The sequence below is a fragment of the Orcinus orca genome, chromosome X (assembly GCF_937001465.1).
Source record: "Orcinus orca chromosome X, mOrcOrc1.1, whole genome shotgun sequence".
Classification (NCBI taxonomy): domain Eukaryota; kingdom Metazoa; phylum Chordata; class Mammalia; order Artiodactyla; family Delphinidae; genus Orcinus; species Orcinus orca.
In genome coordinates, this window is record NC_064580.1 from 92673131 (window position 1) to 92693682 (window position 20552).

At 38.9% G+C, this 20552-nt stretch overlaps 1 protein-coding gene across 1 annotated transcript in view; it reads left to right on the forward strand.

The window, feature by feature from the left end:
* NRK (Nik related kinase) overlaps positions 1-20552 on the forward strand; it is a 164935-nt gene that overhangs the window by 107757 nt on the left and 36626 nt on the right. The window contains exons 12-14 of the mRNA XM_049705235.1: positions 9206-9269; positions 9683-10850; positions 13129-13236. Of these exons, the coding sequence (XP_049561192.1) occupies positions 9206-9269; positions 9683-10850; positions 13129-13236 (1340 nt within the window). The remainder of the gene's footprint in view (positions 1-9205; positions 9270-9682; positions 10851-13128; positions 13237-20552) is intronic.

The following is a 20552-nucleotide window of genomic DNA, read 5'->3' on the forward strand; positions in this document are numbered from 1 at the left end:
TTGGTTTTTTTCTACATCTTTATTACAGTATAATTGCTTTACAATCGTGTGTTAGTTTCTGCTTTATAACAAAGTGAATCAGTTATACATATACATATGTTCCTATATCTCTTCCCTCTTGCATCTCCCTCCCTCCCACACTCCCTATTCCACCCCTCCAGGTGGTCACAAAGCACCGGGCTGATTTCCCTGTGCTATGCGACTACTTCCCACTAGGTATCTACCTTACATTTGGTAGTGTATATATGTCCATGCCTCTCTCTTGCTTTGTCACAGCTCACCCTTCCCCCTCCCCATATCCTCAAGTCTGTTCTCTAGTAGGTCTGTGTCTTTATTCCTGTCTTACCCCTAGGTTCTTCATGACATTTTTTTCTTAAATTCCATATATGTGTGTTAGCATATGGTATTTGTCTTTCTCTTTCTGACATACTTCACTCTGTATGACAGACTCTAGGTCTATCCACCTCATTACAAATATCTCAATTTTGTTTCATTTTATGGCTGAGTAATATTCCATCGTATATATGTGCCACATCTTCTTTATCCATTCATCTGATGATGGACACTTATGTTGTTTCCATCTCCGGGCTATTGTAAATAGAGCTGCAATGAACATTTTGGTACATGACTATTTTTGAATTATGGTTTGCTCAGGGTATATGCCCAGTAGTGGGATTGCTGGGTCATATGGTAGTTCTATTTGGAGTTTTTTAAGGAACCTCCATACTGTTTTCCATAGTGGCTGTACCAATTCACATTCCCACCAGCAGTACAAGAGTGTTCCCTCTTCTCCACACCCTCTCCAGCACTTATTGTTTCTAGATTTTTTTGATGATTGGCATTCTGACTGGTGTGAGATGGTATCTCATTGTAGTTTTGATTTGCATTTCTGTAATGATTAATGATGTTGAGCATTCTTTCATGTGTTTGTTGGCAGTCTGTATATCTTCTTTGGAGAAATGTCTATTTAGGTCTTCTGCCCATTTTTGGAATGGGTTGTTTGTTTTTTTGTTATTGAGCTGCTTATAAATTTTGGAGATTAATCCTTTGTCAGTTGCTTCATTGGTAAATATTTTCTCCCGTTCTGAGGGTTGTCTTTTGGTCTTGTTTATGGTTTCCTTTGCTGTGCAAAAGCTTTGAAGTTTCATTAGGTCCCATTTGTTTATTTTTGTTTTTATTTCCATTTCTCTAGGAGGTGGGTCAAAAAGGACCTTGCTGTGATTTATGTCATAGAGTGTTCTCCCTATATTTTACTCTAAGAGTTTGATAGTTTCTGGCCTTACATTTAGGTCGTTAATCCATTTTTAGCTTATTTTTGTGTATGGTGTTAGGGAGTTATCTAATCTCATACTTTTACATGTACCTGTCGAGTTTTCCCAGCACCACTTATTGAAGAGGCTATCCATTCTCCACTGTACATTCCTGCCTCCTTTATCAAAGATAAGATGACCATATGTGCGTGGGTTTACCTCTGGGCTTTCTATCCTTTTCAATTGATCTATCTTTCTGTTTTGTGCCAGTACCATACTGTCTTGATTACTGTAGCTTTGTAGTATAGACTGAAGTCTGGGAGCCTGATTCTTCCAGCTCCGTTTTTCTTTTTCTTTTTTTTTTAACGTCTTTATTGGGGTATAATTGCTTTACTATGGTGTGTTAGTTTCTGCTTTATATCAAAGTGAAACAGTTATACATATACATATGTTCCCATATCTCTTCCCTCTTGCATCTCCCTCCGCCCCACCCTCCCTATCCCACCCCTCCAGGTGGTCACAAAGCACCAATCCAGCTCCGTTTTTCGTTCTCAAGATTGCTTTGGCTCTTCGGGGTCTTTTGTGTTTCCATACAAATTGTGAAATTTTTTGTTCTAGTTCTGTGAAAAATGCCAGTGGTAGTTTGATGGGGATTGCATTGAATCTGTAGATTGCTTTAGGTAGTAGATTCATTTTTACAATGTTGATTCTTCCAATCCAAGAGCATGGTATATCTATCTATTTGTATCATCTTTAATTTCTTTCATCAGTGTCTTATAATTTTCTGCATACAGGTCTTTTGTCTCCTTAGGTAGGTTTATTCCTAGATATTTTATTCTTTTTTGGTGCAATGCTAAATGGGAGTGTTTTCTTGATTTCACTTTCAGATATTTCTTCATTAGTGTATAGGAATGCCAGAGATTTTGTGCATTAATTTTGTATCCTGCTACTTTACCAAATTCATTGATTAGCTCTAGTAGTTTTCTGGTAGTATCTTTAGGATTCTCTATGTATAGTATCATGTAATCTGCAAACAGTGACAGCTTTAGTTCTTCTTTTCCAATTTGGATTACTTTTATTTCCTTTTCTTCTCTGATTGCTGTGACAAAACTTCCAAAACTATGTTGAATAAGAGTGCTGAGAGTGGGCAACCTTGTCTTGTTCCTGATCTTAGTGGAAATGCCTTCAGTTTTTCACCATTGAGGACGATGTTGGCTGTGGGTTTGTAATATATGGCCTTCATTATGTTGAGGATAGTTTCCTCTATGCCTACTTTCTGGAGGGTTTTTATCATAAACGGGTGTTGAATTTTGTCGAAAGCTTTCTCTGCATCTATTGAGATGATCATATGGTTTTTCTCTTTCAATTTGTTAATATTGTATATCACACTAATTGATTTGCGTATATTGAGGAATCTTTGCATTCCTGCAATAAACCCCACTGGATCATGGCGTATGATCCTTGTAATGTGCTGTTGGATTCTGTTTGCTAGTATTTTGTTGAGGATTTTTGCATCTATGTTCATCAGTGATATTGGCCTGTAGTTTTCTTTCTTTGTGACTTCCTTGTCTGGTTTTGGTATCAAGGTCATGGTGGCCTCGTAGAAAGAGTTTGAGAGTGTTCTTCCCTCTGATATATTTTGGGTGAGCTTGAGAAAGATAGGTGTTAGCTCTTCTCTAAATGTTTGATAGAATTCGCCTTAAGCCATCTGGTCCTGAGCTTTTGTTTGTTGGAAGATTTTTAATCACAGTTTCAATTTCAGTGCTTGTGATTGGTCTGTTCATATTTTCTATTTTTTCCTGATTCTGTCTTGGCAGGTTGTGCATTTCTAAGAATTTGTCCATTTCTTCCAGGTGTCCATTTTATTGGCATAGAGTTGCTTGTACTAATCTCTCATGATCTTTTGTATTTCTGTAGGGTCAGTTGTTTCTTCTCCTTTTTCATTTCTAATTCTATTGATTTGAGTCTTCTCCCTTTTTTTCTTGATGAGTCTGGCTAATGGTTTATCAATTTCGTTTATCTTCTCAAAGAACTAGCTTTTAGTTTTATTGATCTTTGCTATCATTTCCTTCATTCCTTTTTCATTTTTTTCTGATCTGATTTTTATGATTTCTTTCCTTCTGCTAACTTTGGGGTTTTTTTGTCTTTCTTTCTCTAATTGCTTTAGGTGCAAGTTTAGGTTGTTTATTCGAGATGTTTCCTGTTTCTTAAGGAAGGATTGTATTGCTATAAACTTCCCTCTTAGAACTGCTTATGCTGCATCCCATAGGTTTTGGGTGCTCATATCTCCATCGTCATTTGTTTCTAGGTATTTATTGATTTCCTCTTTGATTTTTTCAGTGATCACTTCGTTATGAAGTAGTGTATTGTTTAGCCTCCATGTGTTTGTATTTTTTACAGATCTTTTCCTGTAATTGATATCTAGTCTCATAGCGTCATGGACAGAAATGATACTTGATATATTTTCAATTTTCTTAAATTTACCAAGGCTTGATTTCTGACCCAAGATATGATCTATCCTGGAGAATGTTCCATGAGCAGTTGAGAAAAATATGCATTCTGCTCTTTTTGGATGGAATGTCCTATAATTATCAATTAAGTCCATTATGTTTAATGTATCATTTAAAGCTTGTGTTTCCTTATTTATTTTCATTTTGGATGATCTGTCCATTGGTGAAAGTGGCATGTTAAAGTCCCCTACTATGAATGTGTTACTGTCGATTTCCCCTTTTATGGCTGTTAGTATTTGCCTTATATATTGAGGTGCTCCTATGTTGGGTGCATAAATATTTACAATTGTTATACCTTCTTCTTGGATCGATCCCTTGATCATTATATAGTGTCCTTCTTTGTCTCTTCTAATAGTCTTTATTTTAAAGTCTATTTTGTCTGATATGAGAATTGCTACTCCAGCTTTCTTTTGGTTTCCATTTGCATGGAATATCTTTTCCCATCCCCTTACTTTCAGTCTGTATGTGTCTCTAGGTCTGAAGTGGGTCTCTTGTAGACAGCATATATATGGGTCTTGTTTCTGTATCCATTCAGCCAATCTGTGTCTTTTGGTGGGAGCATTTAGTCCACTTACATTTAAGGTTATTATCGATATGTATGTTCCTATTCCCATTTTCTTAATTGCTTTGGGCTTGGTATTGTAGGTCTTTTCCCTCTTTTGTGTTTCTTGCTTAGAGAAGTTTCTTTAGCATGTGTTGTAAAGCTGGTTTTGTGGTGCTGAACTCTCTCAGCATTTGCTTCTCTGTAAAGTTTTTAATTTCTCCATCAAATCTGAATGAGATCCTTGCTGGGTAGAGTCATCTTGGTTGTAGGTTGTTCTCCTTCATCCCTTTAAATATGTCCTGCCAGTCCCTTCTGGCTTGCAGAGTTTCTGCTGAAAGTTCAGCTGTTAACCTTATGGGGATTCCCTTGTGTGTTATTTGTTGTTTTTCCCTTGCTGCTTTTAATAAGTTTTCCTTGTATTTAATTTTTTACAGTTTGATTAATATGTGTCGTGGCGTGTTTCTCCTTGGGTTTATCCTGTATGGGACTCTCTGTGCTTCCTGGACTTGATTAACTATTTTCTTTCCCATATTAGGCAAATTTTCAACTAAATATTTTCTCAGTCCCTTTCTTTTTCTCTTCTTCTTCTGGAACTCCTATAATAAGAATGTTGGTGTGTTTAATATTGTCCCAGAAGTCTCTGAGACTGTCCTCAGTTCTTTTCATTCTTTTTTCTTTATTCTGCTCTGCAGTAGTTATTTCCACTATTTTATCTTCCAGGTCACTTATCCGTTCTTCTGCCTCAGTTATTCTGCTATTCTTCCCTTCTAGAGTATTTTTAATTTCATTTATTGTGTTGTTCATCGTTGCTTGTTTCATCTTTAGTTCTTCTAGGTCCTTGTTAAATGTTTCTTGCATTTTGTCTATTCTATTTCCAAGATTTGGGATCATCTTTACTATCATTATTCTGAATTCCTTTTCAGGTAGACTGCCTATTTCCTCTTCATTTTTAGGTCTAGTGGGGTTTTATCTTGCTCCTTCATCTACTGCATATTTTCTGTCTTCTCATTTTGCTTATCTTACTGTGTTTGGGGTCTCCTTTTTGCAGGCTGCAAGTTCGTATTTCCCGTTGTTTTTGGTGTCTGTCCCCAGTGGCTAAGGTTGGTTCAGTGGGTTGTGTAGGCTTCCTGGTGGAGGGGACTAGTGCCTGTGTTCTGGTGGATGAGGCGGCATCTTGTCTTTCTGGTTGGCAGATCCACGTCTGTTGGTGTGTTTTGGGGTTTCTGTGGACTTATTATGATTTTAGGCAGCCTCTCTGCTAAAGGGTGGGGTTGTGTTCCTGTCTTGCTAGTTATTTGGCATAGGGTGTCCAGCACTGTAGCTTGCTGCTCGTTGAGTGAATCTGGGTGCTGGTGTTGAGTTGGAGATCTCTGGGACATTTTCGCCATTTGATATTATGTGGAGCTAGGAGGTCTCTTGTGGACCAGTGTCCTGAAGTTGGCTCTCCCACCACAGAGGCACAGAAGTGACTCCTGGCTGCAGCACCAAGAGCCTTTCATCTACCTGGCTCAGAATAAAAGGGAGAAAATGTAGAAAGAAGCAATTAGTAGGAGTAGAAAGAAAGAAAGAAAGAAAGAAGGAAAGAAAGAATGAAAGGAGGGAGGGAGGAAGGAAGGAAGGAGGGAAGGAAGGAAAAGAAAGAAAGAAAGAAGATAAATTAAAATAAAATAAAGTAAGATAAAATATAATAAAGTTATTAAAATAGAAATTAATTATTAAGAAAAAAATTAAAATAGATGGTAGAACCCTAGGACAAATGGTGGAAGCAAAGCTATACAGACAAAATCTCACACAGAAGCATACACATACACACTCACAAAAAGAGGAAAAGGGGAAAAAATCCTAAATCTTGCTCTCGAAGTGCACCTCCTCAATTTGGGTGATTCGTTGTCTAAAGAAGGGAAGGAAGGAAGGAAGGAAGGAAAGAAAGAAAGAAAGAGAAGATAAAGTAAAAAAAAATAAAGTTATTAAAATAAAAAATAATAATAATTTTAAAAAACGGACAGATAGAACCCTAGGACAAATGGTGGAAGCAAAGCTATACAGACAAAATCTCACACAGAAGCATACACATACACACTCACATAAAGAGGAAAAGGGGAAAAAATCATAAATCTTGCTCCCAAAGTCCACCTCCTCAATTTGGGATGATTCGTTGTCTATTCATGTATTCCACAGATGCAGGGTACATCAAGTTGATTGTGGAGCTTTAATCCGCTGCTTCTGAGGCTGCTGGGAGAGATTTCCCTTTCTCTTCTTTGCTCGCACAGCTCCCGGGGTTCAGCTTTGGATTTCGCCCCGCCTCTGCATGTAGGTCTCCGGAGGGCGTCTGTTCTTCCCTCAGACAGGACGGGGTTAAAGGAGCAGCTGCTTCGGGGACTCTGGCTCACTCAGGCCGCGGGGGGGGGGGGGGGGAGTGGCACGGAGTGCGGGGCGGGCCTGCGTGACGTTGCAGCAGCCTGAGGCGCGCCGTGCGTTCTCCCGGGGAAGTTGTCCCTAGATCCTGGCACCCTGGCAGTGGCGGGCTGCACAGGCTCCCCGGAAGGGGAGTGTGGATAGTGACCTGTGCTCGCACACAGGCTTCTTGGTCGCGGCAGCAGCAGCCTTCGCATCTCATGCACGTCTCTGTGGTCTGCGCTTTTAGCCGCGGTTCGCGCCCATCTCTGGAGCTCCTTTAAGCAGCACTCTTAATCCCCTCTCCTCGCGCAACAGAAACAGAGAGGGAAGAAAAAGTCTCTTGCCTCTTCTGCAGGTTCAGCTTTTCCCCAGACTCCCTCCCGGCTAGCCGTGGTGTACTAGCACCCTGCAGTCTGTGTTCACGCCGCCAGCCCCAGTCCTCTCCCTGTGCTCTGACGGAAGCCCAAGCCTCAGCCCCCAGCCCCGCCCGCCCCGGCGGGTGAGCAGACAAGCCTCTCGGGCTGGTGAGTGCCGGTCGGCACCGATCCTCTGTGCGGGAATCTCTCCCATTGCCCTCCGCACCCCTGTTGCTGCGCCCTCCTCCGCTGCTCCGAAACTTCCCCCTCTGCCACCCGCAGTCTCCACCCGCGAAGGTGCTTCATAGTGTGTGGAAACCTTTCCTCCCTCACGGCTCCCTCCCACTGGTGCAGGTCCCATTCCCTGTCCTTTTGTGTCTGTTTATTCTTTTTTCTTTTGCCCTACCCAGGTACGTGGGGAATTTCTTGCCTTTTGGGAGGTCTGAGGTCTTCTGCCAGCGTTCAGTAGGTGTTCTGTAGGAGTTGTTCCACGTGTAGATGTATTTCTGGTGTATCTGTGGGGAAGAAGGTGATCTCCGCATCTTACTCTTCCGCCATCTCCCCCTCGTCCTCTCTTCTATATTTTATTTCCAAGATTTTGTATCATCTTTACTATCATTTTTCTGAATTCTTTTTCAGGTAGACTGCTTATTTCCTCTTCATTTGTTTGGTCTGGTGGGTTTTTACCTTGCTCCTTCATCCGCTGTGTATTTCTCTGTCTTCTCATTTTGCCCAACTTACTGTGTTTGGGGTCTCATTTTCACAGGCTAGAGGTTCATAGTTCCCGTTGTTTTTGGTGTCTGCCCCCAGTGGGTGTGGTTGGTTCAGTGCGTTGTGTAGGAATCCTGGTGGAGGGGACTGGTGCCTGTGTTCTGGTGGATGAGGCTGGATATTGTCTTTCAGGTGGGCAGGGCCACGTCTGGTGGTGTGTTTTGGGATGGCTGTGAACTTATTATGATTTTAGGCAGCTTCTCTGCTAATGGCTGGTGTTGTGTTCCTGTCTTGCTAGTTGTTTGGCAAGGGGCGTCCAGCACTGGAGCTTGCTGGCTGTTGGGTGGAGCTGGGTCTTAGCATTGAGATGGAGATCTCTGGGAGAGCTTTCACTGATTGATATTATGTGGGGCTGTGAGGTCTCCAGTCGTCCAATGTCCTGAACTCAGCTCTCCCACTCAGAGCCTCAGGCCTGACACCTGACTGGAGCACCAAGACCCTGTCAGCCACACGGAATTATTTAGATAGTGGTCCTTGGCAAGTGAAACCACTAGATAGGAGGCTCGTGCTATGCCTGGTCCTGCTGAGCAATTTTCAGACTTTAGCTCATTTTGGCAATAGGGCGACTGGTTTGGTGACGTGAGGCAGGATGGGTCCATGAGGCGGGTGATGCTCAGCCAGTGCACAGCCTGAGGGACCCAGTCAAAGCCCTCAGGGAAGGCCAACAGTGACCAGGACTCCCACCTCCTGCAGCTGCGGCCTCTTTGGGATCTCCCTCCTGGTGTCAAGTATCTCTTACTCCTGCTTTGGCAGCTGTGCCTTTACCCTGAGCTTCTTCATGAGGCTATAGAAGTCCCTGAGGCGATGCATGAAAAGTGGGGGCCGCATTCCCGAAGTCTTTAATATAGGAAATTCAAAAGAAAAGTCTTTTATTTTTAAGCTTCTATATTTCAGTACTGCACAGCTGACAGGAAGGATGCCAAACATTTTCAGTGTGTCAAGTGTAAAACCCAGAATTTAGATTTTTACCTTCTCATTGAAAGGACAAAAGATAGGTGTGAGCCCAAGCCATAAAGTCCTTAAATCCAGAGTACACACCTGTAAGCCATGCTCACCAACCATCTAGTTTCTCTTGGCCCTTTCCCTTTTTACCTTTCTCAATTTTTCCTCTTTAGAATTGCAGCAATCAGATTGCTAAATATTTTTCCTATGCTGAGAGAAATTAGTCTCTATGGAATAGATGCACCGTGCTGCAGAAGTAGGCCTAGGAACAAGGATATTGTCTACATTACCAACTAGGCGTTATGTGAAGGGTTACAGTCCTCTTGTCCTTATAAATTCACTCAGCTTCCTGAGCAGTAAAGGTGCACATTGACTAAGGTGGATTATCTTAATCTCTGTTGACTGTTATGCATTTTTTTCCTCTTTCATAAAAAGGAATACCTCTGATCTTTGAAAGAGAAGAAGCTATTAAGGAGCAGTATACCATGAGAAGATTCAGGTGCGTTAGACATATTACATATATAATTTGATGTTAGCAATTCATGTAAGACAGTTGATTCCATACTGTTGTATGTGACTCAGAAAACTTAATCCTTTCTGATAAAATAAAAACAGATCTGTATTTGCAAGAGATATTTGAGTGGAAATGTTGAGGAAAAGTTTTTATTACTACCCAAAGAGTCCTTAATTTCTGGTAATAGAATGATCAAGTATATTATTAGACCGTTTGTACTGAATATATTAGTAATGCAAAGACTTTCAGACATTACAGGAATGATTCAAGAAAGATTTACTGAAGATACCTTTATTGCAGAAAATGTTCATCTTTTAAAATAAAAGCATTTCCCCTGAATGACTTCACTCTACTGACAACTCTAATTGTACAGCATTCATTTGTATGTTTATTTCTAGGGGACCTTCTTGTACTCATGAGCTTCTGAGATTGCCTACGAGCAGTAGATGCAGACCACTTAGAGTCCTGCATGGAGAACCGTCTCAGCCAAGGTGGTTACCTGATCGAGAAGAGCCACAGGTTCAGGCCCTTCAGCATCTCCAGGGAGCAGCCAGGGTGTTCATGCCACTACAGGCTCATGACAGTGCACCTAGGCCTCTACAGGGGCAAGCCCAGGCACCTCAGCGACTACAGGGGGCAGCTCGAGTGTTCATGCCACTACAGGCTCAGGTTAAGGCTAAGGCATCTAGGCCCCTACAGATGCAAATGAAGGCACCTCCACGACTACGGAGGACAGCCTGGATGCTTATGCCACTACAGGCTCAGGTTAAGGCCCCTAGGCCTCTAAAGGTACAGGCCCAGGTACCCAAAGAGCAGCAGGCTCAGGCCCAGCCCCAGGCCTCAGGAGAGCTGCAGGATCTGGACCAGGTACCAGAGGAAGTTCAAGGGCAAGATCAGGTACCTGAACAACAGCAAAGGCAGGGCCAGGTCCCTGAACAACAGCAGAGACAGAACCAGGTACCTGAACAGCAGCTGGAGCAGAACAGGGCACCCGAGCAGCCAGAGGTACAGGAACAGGCTGCTGAGCCTACACAGGCAGAGACAGAGGCAGAGGAACCTGAGTCATTACGAGTACATGCCCAGGTATTCCTGCCCCTACTGTCACAGAACCACCACGTGCTGTTGCCACTACATTTGGATACTCAGGTGCTCATTCCAGTAGAGGGGCAAAATGAAAGGTCACCTCAAGCACAGGCCTGGGCACTAGAGCCCACGCAGGCAGTTGGCTCTGTTCAAGCACTGATAGAGGGACTATCAAGAGACTTACTTCGAGCACCAAACTCACATAACTCAAAGCCGCTTGGTCTACTGCAAACACTGATGGAAAACCTGTCATCAGACGTGTTTTACTCTCAACCAGAACAAGCACAGAAGAAAAAATCAAAAGTTTCTAGTCTAAGGCAGGCATTGGCAAAAAGACTATCACCAAAGAGGTTCCGGGCAAAGTTGTCACGCAGACCTGAAGAGTTTGAGCTATCAGATTTAGAAGCCCATAGGCAAAGGCGCCAACGCAGATGGGAGGATATCTTTAATCAGCATGAGGAAGAATTGAGACAAGTTGCAAATGTAAGAGTTTCTGATATTTTTCCTAAGTCAAATATGCAGAGAAAATATGCTAGTTCATACTCAAGTGTTCCCTCTGTAAAAACCAAATGAAATAAATATTCCTTGTGTCCCAGAGAAGATTATCTAAATAACTTGTGCTTCAAATAAATTATCCTGAAATTTCCAGATAATTGTGACGAAATTTGAGAAAGAAAAATTTGCTTGAATGACCCAGGTAATTGCTTAATATCTCTGTAGAGATATAGCTTTAATTATTAGTTAAATTTCTACCTATTATTCCCTTAGCCAATAAAGGGATGTCATATGCACATTTAAAGTTACTATACTGGATCTTTAAAAATTACTTTCAGGGCTTCCCTGGTGGCGCAGTGGTTGTGGGTCCACCTGTCGATGCAGGGGACATGGGTTCGTGCCCTGGTCCGGGAAGATCCCACATGCCGCGGAGCGGCTTGGCCTGTGTGCCATGGCCGCTGAGCCTGTGCATCCCGCATACAGCAAAAAAAAAAAAAAATTACTTTCATAGGTCAAAATTTCAAATATAACTCATTAAAACTAAACACAAAAACAAATTTGATTTTGTTCCTCCAACTTCTAAGTTTATTTTGCTCTTCCTTCCCATAGAATGCTGAATGTATTATTTAAGAGAATTGCACTAGCTTTTGTACATCAGGATGTTAAAGGTCAAACTGAGAAGGAAAAGCATTTTCTAAAACATTTTGTACATGGTTACCATAAGTATGACTTGTCTCACTTATTTTTCACTCATTTTACATAATTGATGAAGTACCTGCATAGAACATGACACAAGTTACAAATTCATCTCTGCACTCTTTTGAAGTGTGGGGTACAATATGTTAATCTCTTTATCTTATTTTGGTTTAGTCAACAAAACTTCATTCTTTCAAAATTCTCTAATATAAATGGATATAATTGGGCTGGAGTTCATGGATACAATCTGGCAAATCTAATCTGATCCTGAAGGGTTTGTGGGCTTTGTAAGCAAATTATAGAGGTCAAAAAGACCAGGAGAGCAGTTGTTTCCTAATACTTCATAGCATCCATTTACATAAAAGGAATCATTGTGAAGATCCTAAATTAAACCCTGGTATCAACATCCATTTACCTAATAGTAATTAATGTAGTTATTACAAATGAACCTTGTCTGAATGTCTGAATAAGGGAGACTTTTGGTTTTTGTCCATTGAGTTAATTGAGCAAATACTATTTCCCTGATATGTTTAACATGAGAAAAGGTAAAAGCAACAAGAAAAGAAAGACCCAAAAGGGGAAATGAATGTCTAGTCCCCCAAAAAACAGGAAGATAAGAAGCAAAAGAAACCAAATAGAGAAAGGGTGGCATGAGTCTAGAATGCTACTGTTTGCCTGACATTAAGGCATCTAAAATGCTAATGACTATTCCCAATGAGCCTTAGTAACAATTGGATCTAATGGGCTTTGCATTTTTTAAAAAGACTTTTATGCATTTCTGCAAGACTAGTAGCATGACCCATACTTATTGGCATTCAGTGTTTTAAATATTTATGTGAGAAGCCATTCTAAAATGGAAGAAAAAGTCACTAAATAATAGTTACTAATCCCATGACCCTAGGATCTTGTATAGGCATTCCTGCCTTTATGTGTAACTCTTAAAGAAAGCATAAAGAAAAAGAAAATTATTGATGTTCTAGTCAAAGTCATAGGTCTTTTGAAATACCTGAAAATTTATTAGAGTTTAAAGACATATGTGAGTGCTTCAACTCACTAGAAGGAAAGAAAACACATTCCCATTATTCTGTTTGAGTTGAAGAAATATCAGTTGGCTTAAATGGGAAAACAGAAACTTTCCTAAACTACTAGGACTCAATCAAGAAGAAATATTTGCACTGCTGTGTTGCAGATCTTCCACTGCACAGGAGGACCAAACTTTGTAGCTATAACCGCTTATTAAATATGACAGTTTGCGGCTATGAGTTAAGCTTTAGACCAGAGATTTTTAACCTGGGTCTAATAGGTGAGTTGCAGGTGGCCAGTGATCCCCCTGAAAATACTTGCAGAGATATGTGTCTGTCTGTATGCAGTTTTCTACAAAAAATCTGTAGCATTACTCAGATTCTGAAAGGGATCCAGGACCAAAAACTATTAGAAACTACAGGCTTAAATCAATTTGAATATTTGAAAATTATTTTTTTAATTGAACATTAAGATGATGGGAATTGCTCGTATTATTTACAGGTTATTATTTACAGTTTAAAATATTTATTTTCCTTTTTGTTTCAAGGAAAAGGAAGATGAATCATCAGATAATGATGAAGTATTTCATTCGATTCAGGCTGAAGTCCAAATAGAACCATTGCAGCCATACATTCCAAATCCTAAAGAAAATGAGGTGAGTTTCTCTATATGAGTTGCTGTGGCACTAATAAGTGCCTGGAACAATGGTTCTTAAACATTTTGGTCTCAGGATGTCTTTATACTCTTTAACATTGAAGACCCCAAAAGCTTTTACTTAGTTGGATTGTGTCATCCAATGTATGATGTATTAGAAATTAAAACCAAAAAATTTAAAATATTTATTACTTCATTTAAAAAGTAAGAAAACTATTAGATATTAATATAAGAAACAAATTTTAGTGAAAATAACAATTTTCCATCTTGCTTAATGGAAAACAGCTGGATTCTCATATCTGCTTCTGCATTCAACCTGTTGCCATATGTTGTTTAGGTTGAAGTATATGAGTAAAAGCTGACTTCTCACATATAGGTGGTTGGAAAAAGAGAATTTCCACAGATTTTTCAGATAATTGTGGATATTCTTTGAAATACACCACAACTAGAGAAGTGGAGTCCAAAACCATATCAGTGAAATTTTGAATATTCAGTAATATTAAAATCTGTAAGTCTCTTGTGTGCTGTGAATATATGTTTTGCTCATACACAATTTTGTATCTTCGTGCATTGCTCAGTCGGAAAATATTGGTTCACTGTGTATGTAGATCTTTCCAAATATTTACATGTTTTATTTTACAACATCAAAAAATGGCATTTGTTAATATCATCAATTTCATCATAAAAATTATTGAGTATTGATAAGCTGTCAAATGCACAGTGATAGATGAGTTTAAAATTCTAATATTCAATTGAAAACTCAATTTTATCATTGCTAACAACTAACATCAGTTGCTTTATCTTTGAATTGATAGGCTTACTTTGTTGATTTTAAATAAAATGCCTGCCAGATACCCAAGTTGAATAACTACAGTTTGTCTCATCAGTCATTCTTCTAAGTAAAAATATTGCCCATGAAATATTCAGTAGTTCAGCTTGTAACACAATCACACATACTTTTTCCCTTGATCATTTCTGTTCTGAGATGTAGTTTATGACAGGGTCTGGGTTATTTAATCTGTCACTTATTTTCTTAGATTTATGGGAATAATCAAGTCAGTCCTGGTGTCCAGGTTGACTTTTGTTTTCACGAGTTTATTAATAGATATTTAGCACATGGTATTGGTGAGGACCAAGTAGCAGTTTCAATTCCTGTGTGGACAAGGTAGTGTCATTATAGACAGCATTCCTTACAGCTAGCTAGCTAAAAAATTTTTGGTCACTAAGGACAGATAGGTGGATGGGTGAAGAACTCAGAAATTCTTGCCTTACTCATAGTGAGTCATGAGTCTCATTGCTGTTCTTAATTAGGACAAGGGCCCAAGATCACTATATTTCCTCTTTCAAGATACTTCACAGTAGTCCATTATGATGTATGTCATGGACAATCATCCTTCTTATTTTTTTAATTTTATTTCACTTATTTATTTTTTATACAGCAGATTCTTACTAGTTATCTATTTTATACATATTAGTGTATATATGTCAATCCCAATCTTCGAATTCATCCCACCACCACCCCACCACCCTTGCTTTCTCCACTTGGTATCCATATGTTTGTTCTCTACATCTCTGTCTCTATTTCTACCTTGCAATCTGGTGCATCTGTACCATTTTAATAGATTCCACATAAAAGCATTAATATACGATATTTGTTTTTCTCTTTTTGACTTACTTTACTCTGTATGACAGTCTCTAGGTCCATCCACATCAGTACAAATGATCCAGTTTTGTTCCTTTTTATGACTGAGTAATATTCCATTTTATATATGTACCACATCTTCTTTAACCATTTGTCGGTTGATGGGCATTTAGGTTGCTTCCATGACCTGGCTATTGTAAATAGTGCTGAAATGAACATTGGGGTGCATGTGACTTATTTTTTATATATTCTTATGTGTTTAATTCCATATCTGTACACATACACACACAGAATGGCATGATAGATGTTTTAAAACATCCTTTACATGCAGCTGTACATATTTTTTTAACATCTTTATTGGAGTATAATTGCTTTACAATGGTGTGTTAGTTTCTGCTTTATAACAAAGTGAATCAGCTTTACATAAACATATACCCACATATCTCCTCCCTCTTGCATCTCCCTCCCAGCCTCCCTATCCCACCCCTCTAGGTGGACACAAAACACCAAGCTGATCTCCATGTGCTATGCAGCTGCTTCCAACTAGCTATCTATTTTACATTTGGTAGTGTATATATGTCCATGCCACTCACTCAGAACTTCCCAGCTTACCATTCCCTCTCCCCGTGTCCTCAAGTCCATTCTCTACATCTGCCTCTTATTCTTGTCCTGCCCCTAGATTCTTCAGAACCATTTTTTTTTAGATTCCATATATATGTATTAGCATACAGTATTTATTTTTCTCTTTCTGACTTACTTCACTCTGTATGACAGTCTCTAGGTCCATCCACCTCACTACAAATAAATCAATTTCATTTCTTTTTATAGCTGGGTAATACTCCATTGTATACATATTGCCACATCTTCTTTATCTATTCATCTGTCGATGGACACTTAGGTTGCTTCCATGTCCTGGCTATTGTAAATAGAGCTGCAATGAACATTGTGGTCCATGACTCTTTTTGAATTATGGTTTTCTCAGGGTATATGCCCAGTAGTGGAATTGCTGGGTCGTATGGTAGTTCTATTTTTAGTTTTTTAAGGAACCTCCATATTGTTCTCCATAGTGGCTGTATCAATTTACATTCCCACCAGCAGTGCAAGAGGGTTCCCTTTTCTCCACACCCTCTCCAGCATTTATTGTTTGTAGATATTTTGATGATGGCCATTCTGACTGGTGTGAGGTGATACTTCACTGTATTTGCATTTGCATTTCTCTAATGATTAGTGATGTTGAGCATCCTTTCATGTGTTTGTTGACAATCTGTATATCTTCTTTGGAGAAATGTCTATTTAGGTGTTCTGCCCATTTTTGGATTGGGTTGTTTGTTTTTTTGACATTGACCTGCATGATCTGTCTGTATATTTTGGAGATTAATCCTTTGTCAATTGCTTCATTTGCAAATATATTCTCCCATTAAGAGGGTTGTCTTTTGGTCTTGTTTATGGTTTCCTTTGCTGTGCAAAAGCGTTTAGGTTTCATTAGGTCCCATTTGTTTATTTTTGTTTTTATTTCCATTTCTCTAGGCGATGGGTCAGAAAAGGATCTTGCTGGGATTTATGTCATGGAGTGTTCTGCTATGTTTTCCTTTAAGATTTTTATAGTGTCTGGCCTTACATTTAGATCTTTAATCCATTTTGAGTTTATTTTTGTGTATAGTGTTAGAGAGTGTTCCAATTTCATTCTTTTACATGTAGCTGTCCAGTTTTCCCAGCACCACTTACTGAAGAGGCTGTCTTTTCTCCATTGTATACACTTTCCTCCTTTATCAAAGATAAGGTGATACGTGCATGGGTTTACCTCTGGGCTTTCTATCCTTCCATTGATCTATATTTCTGTTTTTGTGCCAGTATCATACTGTCTTGATGACTGTAGCTTTGTAGTATAGTCTGAAGTCAGGGAGCCTAATTCCTCCAGCTCCGTTTTTCTTTCTCAAGATTGCTTTAGCTATTTGGGCTCTTTTTGGTTTCCATACAAATTGTGAAATTTTTTGTTCTAGTTCTGTGAAAAATAACAGTGGTAGTTTGATAGGGATTGCATTTAATCTGTAGATTGCTTTGGGTTGTAGAGTCATTTTCAAAATGTTGATTCTTCCCAATTAAGAACATGGTATATCTCTCCATCTGTTTGTATCATCTTTAATTTCCTTCATCAGTGTCTTATAATTTTCTGCATGCAGGTCTTTTGTCTCCTTAAGTAGGTTTATTCCTAAGTATTTTATTATTTTTGTTGCAAAGGTAAATGGGAGTGTTTTCTTAATTTCTCTTTCAGATTTTTCATCATTACTGTTTAGGAATACAAGAGATTTCTGTGCATTAATTTTATATCCTGCTACTTCACCAAATTCACTGATTTACGTTTACCAGTTTTCTGGTAGCATCTTTAGGATTCTCTATGTATAGTATCATGTCATCTGCAAACAGTGGCAGTTTTACTTCTTTTCCAATTTGTATTCCTTTTATTTCTTTTTCTTCTCTGATTGCTGTCACTAAAACTTCCAAAACTATGTTGAATAATAGTGGTGAGAATGGGCAACCTTGTCTTGTTCCTGATCTTAGTGGAAATGGTTTCAGTTTTTCAACTTTGAGAACGATTTTGGCTGTGGGTTTGTCATATATGGCCTTTTTTATGTTGAGATAGGTTCCCTCTATGCCTACTTTCTGGAGAGTTTTTATCATAAATGGCTGTTGAATTTTTTTGAACGCTTTTTCTGCATCTACTGACATGATCATATGATTTTTCTCCTTCAATTTGTTAATATGGTTTATCACATTGATTGATTTGCATATATTGAAGAATCCTTGCATTCCTGGGTTAAACCTCACTTGATCATGGTGTATGAATCTTTTAATGTGCTGTTGGATTCTGTTTGCTAGTATTTTGTTAGCGATTTTTGCATCTATGTTCATCAGTGATATTGGTCTATAGTTATCTTTTTTGTGACGTCTTTGTCTGGTTTTGGTGTCAGGGAGATAGTGGCCTTGTAGAATAAGTTTGGGAGAGTTCCTCACTCTGGTATATTTTGGAAGAGTTTGAGAAGGATAGGTGTTAGCTCTTCTCTAAATGTTTGATAGAATTCGCCTGTGAAGCCATCTGGTCCTGGGCTTTTGTTTGTTGGAAGATTTTTAATCACAGTTTCAATTTCAGTGCTTGTGATTGGTCTGTTTATATTTTCTATTTCTTCCTGGTTCAGACTCGGGAGGTCATGCTTTTCTAATCTAAGAATTTGTCCATTTCTTCCAGGTTGTCCATTTTATTGGCATACAGTTGCTTGTAGTAATGTCTCATGACCCTTTGTATTTTTGCAGTGTCCGTTGTTACTTATCATTCTTCATTGCTCATTCTATTGATTTGAGCCTTCTCCCATTTTTCTTTATGAGTATGGCTCGTGATTTATCAATTTTGTTTATCTTCTCAAAGAACCAGCTTTTCATTTTACTGATCTCAGCTACTGTTTCCTTCATTTCTTTTTTATTTATTTCTGATCTGATTTTTATGATTTCTTTCTTTCTGCTAACCTTGGGGGTTTTTTGTTCTTCTTTCTCTAATTGCTTTAGGTGTAAGGTTAGGTTGTTTATTTGAGATGTTTCTTCTTTCTTGAGATAGGATTGTATTGCTATAAACTTCCCTCTTAGAACTGCTTTTGCTGCATCCCATAGGTTTGGGGTCATCTTGTTTTCATTGTCATTTGTTTCTAGGTATTTTTTGATTTCCTCTTTGATATCTTCAGTGATCTCTTGGTTATTTAGTAGTGTGTTTTTTAGCCTCCATGTGTTTGTATGTTTCACAGGTTTTTTCCTGTAATGGATATCTAGTCTCATAGCATTGCGGTCAGAAAAGATACTTGGTAAGATTTCAGTTTTCTTAAATTTACCAAGGCTTCATTTGTGACCCAAGATATGATCTGTCCTGGAGAATGTTCCATGAACACTTGAGAAGAAAGTGTATTCTGTTGTTTTTGGATGGAATATCCTATAAATATCAATTAAATCCATCTTGTTTAATGTATCATTTAAAGCTTGTGTTTCCTTTTTTATTTTCATTTTGGATGATCTGTCCATTGGTGAAAGTGGGGTGTTAAGATTCCCTACTATGATTGTGTTACTGTCGATTTCCCCTTTTATGGCTGTTAACATTTGCCTTATGTATTGAGGTGCTCCTATGTTGGGTGCATAAATATTTACAATTGTTATGTCTTCTTCTTGGATTGATCCCTTGATCATTATGTAGTGTCCTTCTTTTTTTCTTGTAATAGTATTTATTTTAAAGTGTATTTCGTGTGATATGAGAATTGCTACTCCAGCTTTCTTTTGATTTCCATTTGCATGGAATATGTTTTTCCATCCCCTCACTTTCAGTCTGTATGTGTCCCTAGGTCTGAAGTGGGTCTCTTGTAGACAGCATATGTACAGGTCTTGTTTTTGTATCCATTCAGCCAGTCTGTGTCTTTTGTTGGAGCATTTAATCCATTTACCTTTAAGGTAGTTATTGATATGTGTGTTCCTATTACCATTTTCTTAATTGTTTTGGGTTTGTTATTGTAGGTGTTTTCCTTCTCTTATGTTTCCTGCATAGAGAAGTTCCTTTAGCATTTGTTGTAAAGCTGGTTTGGTGGTGCTGAATTCTCTTAACTTTTGCTTGTCTGTAAAGGTTTTAATTTCCTGTTGAATCTAAATGAGATCCTTGCTGGGTAGAGTAATCTTGGTTGTAGGTTTTTCCCTTTCATCATTTTAAATATGTCCTGCCACTCCCTTCTGGCTTGTAGAGTTTCTGCAGAAAGATCAGATGTTAACCATATGGGGATTCCCTTGTATGTTATTTGTTGCTTTTCCCTTGCTGCTTTTAATATTTTTTCTTTTTATTTAATTTTTGATAGTTTGATTAATATGTGTCTTGACGTGTTTCACCTTGGATTTATCCTGTATGGGACCCTCTGTGCTTGTGGACTTGATTGACTATTTTCTTTCCATTATTAGGGAAGTTTTCAAGTATAATCTCTTCAAATATTTTCTCAGTGCCTTTTTTTCTCTCTTCTTCTTTTGGGACCGCTATAATTCAAATGCTGGTGCATTTAATGTTTTCCCAGAGGTCTCTGAGCCTGTCCTCAATTCTCTTCATTCTTTTTTCTTTATCCTGCTCTGCAGTAGTTATTTCCACTATTTTATCTTCCAGGTCACTTATCCGTTCTTCTGCCTCAGTTTTTCTGCTATTGATTCCTTCTAGAGAGTTTTTCATTTCATTTATTGTGTTGTTCATCACTGTTTGTTTGCTCTTTAGTTCTTCTAGGTCCTTGTTAAACGTTTCTTGTATTTTTTTAAATTATTTTTGCGGTATGCAGGCCTCTCACTGTTGTGGCCTCTACCATTGTGGAGCCCAGGCTCCGGACGCACAGGCTCAGCGGCCATGGCTCATGAGCCTAGCCACTCCGTGGCATGTGGGATCTTCCCAGACCGGGGCATGAACCCATGGTCCCTGCATCGGCAGGCGGACTCTCAACCACTGCACCACCAGTGAAGCCCGTTTCTTGTATATTTTATTTCCAAGATTTTGGATCATCTTTACTGTCTTTACTCTGAATTCTTTTTCAGGTTGACTGCCTATTTCCTCTTCATTTATTTGGTTTGCTTGCTCCTTCATCTGCTATGTATTTCTCTGTCTTCTCATTTCGCTTAAC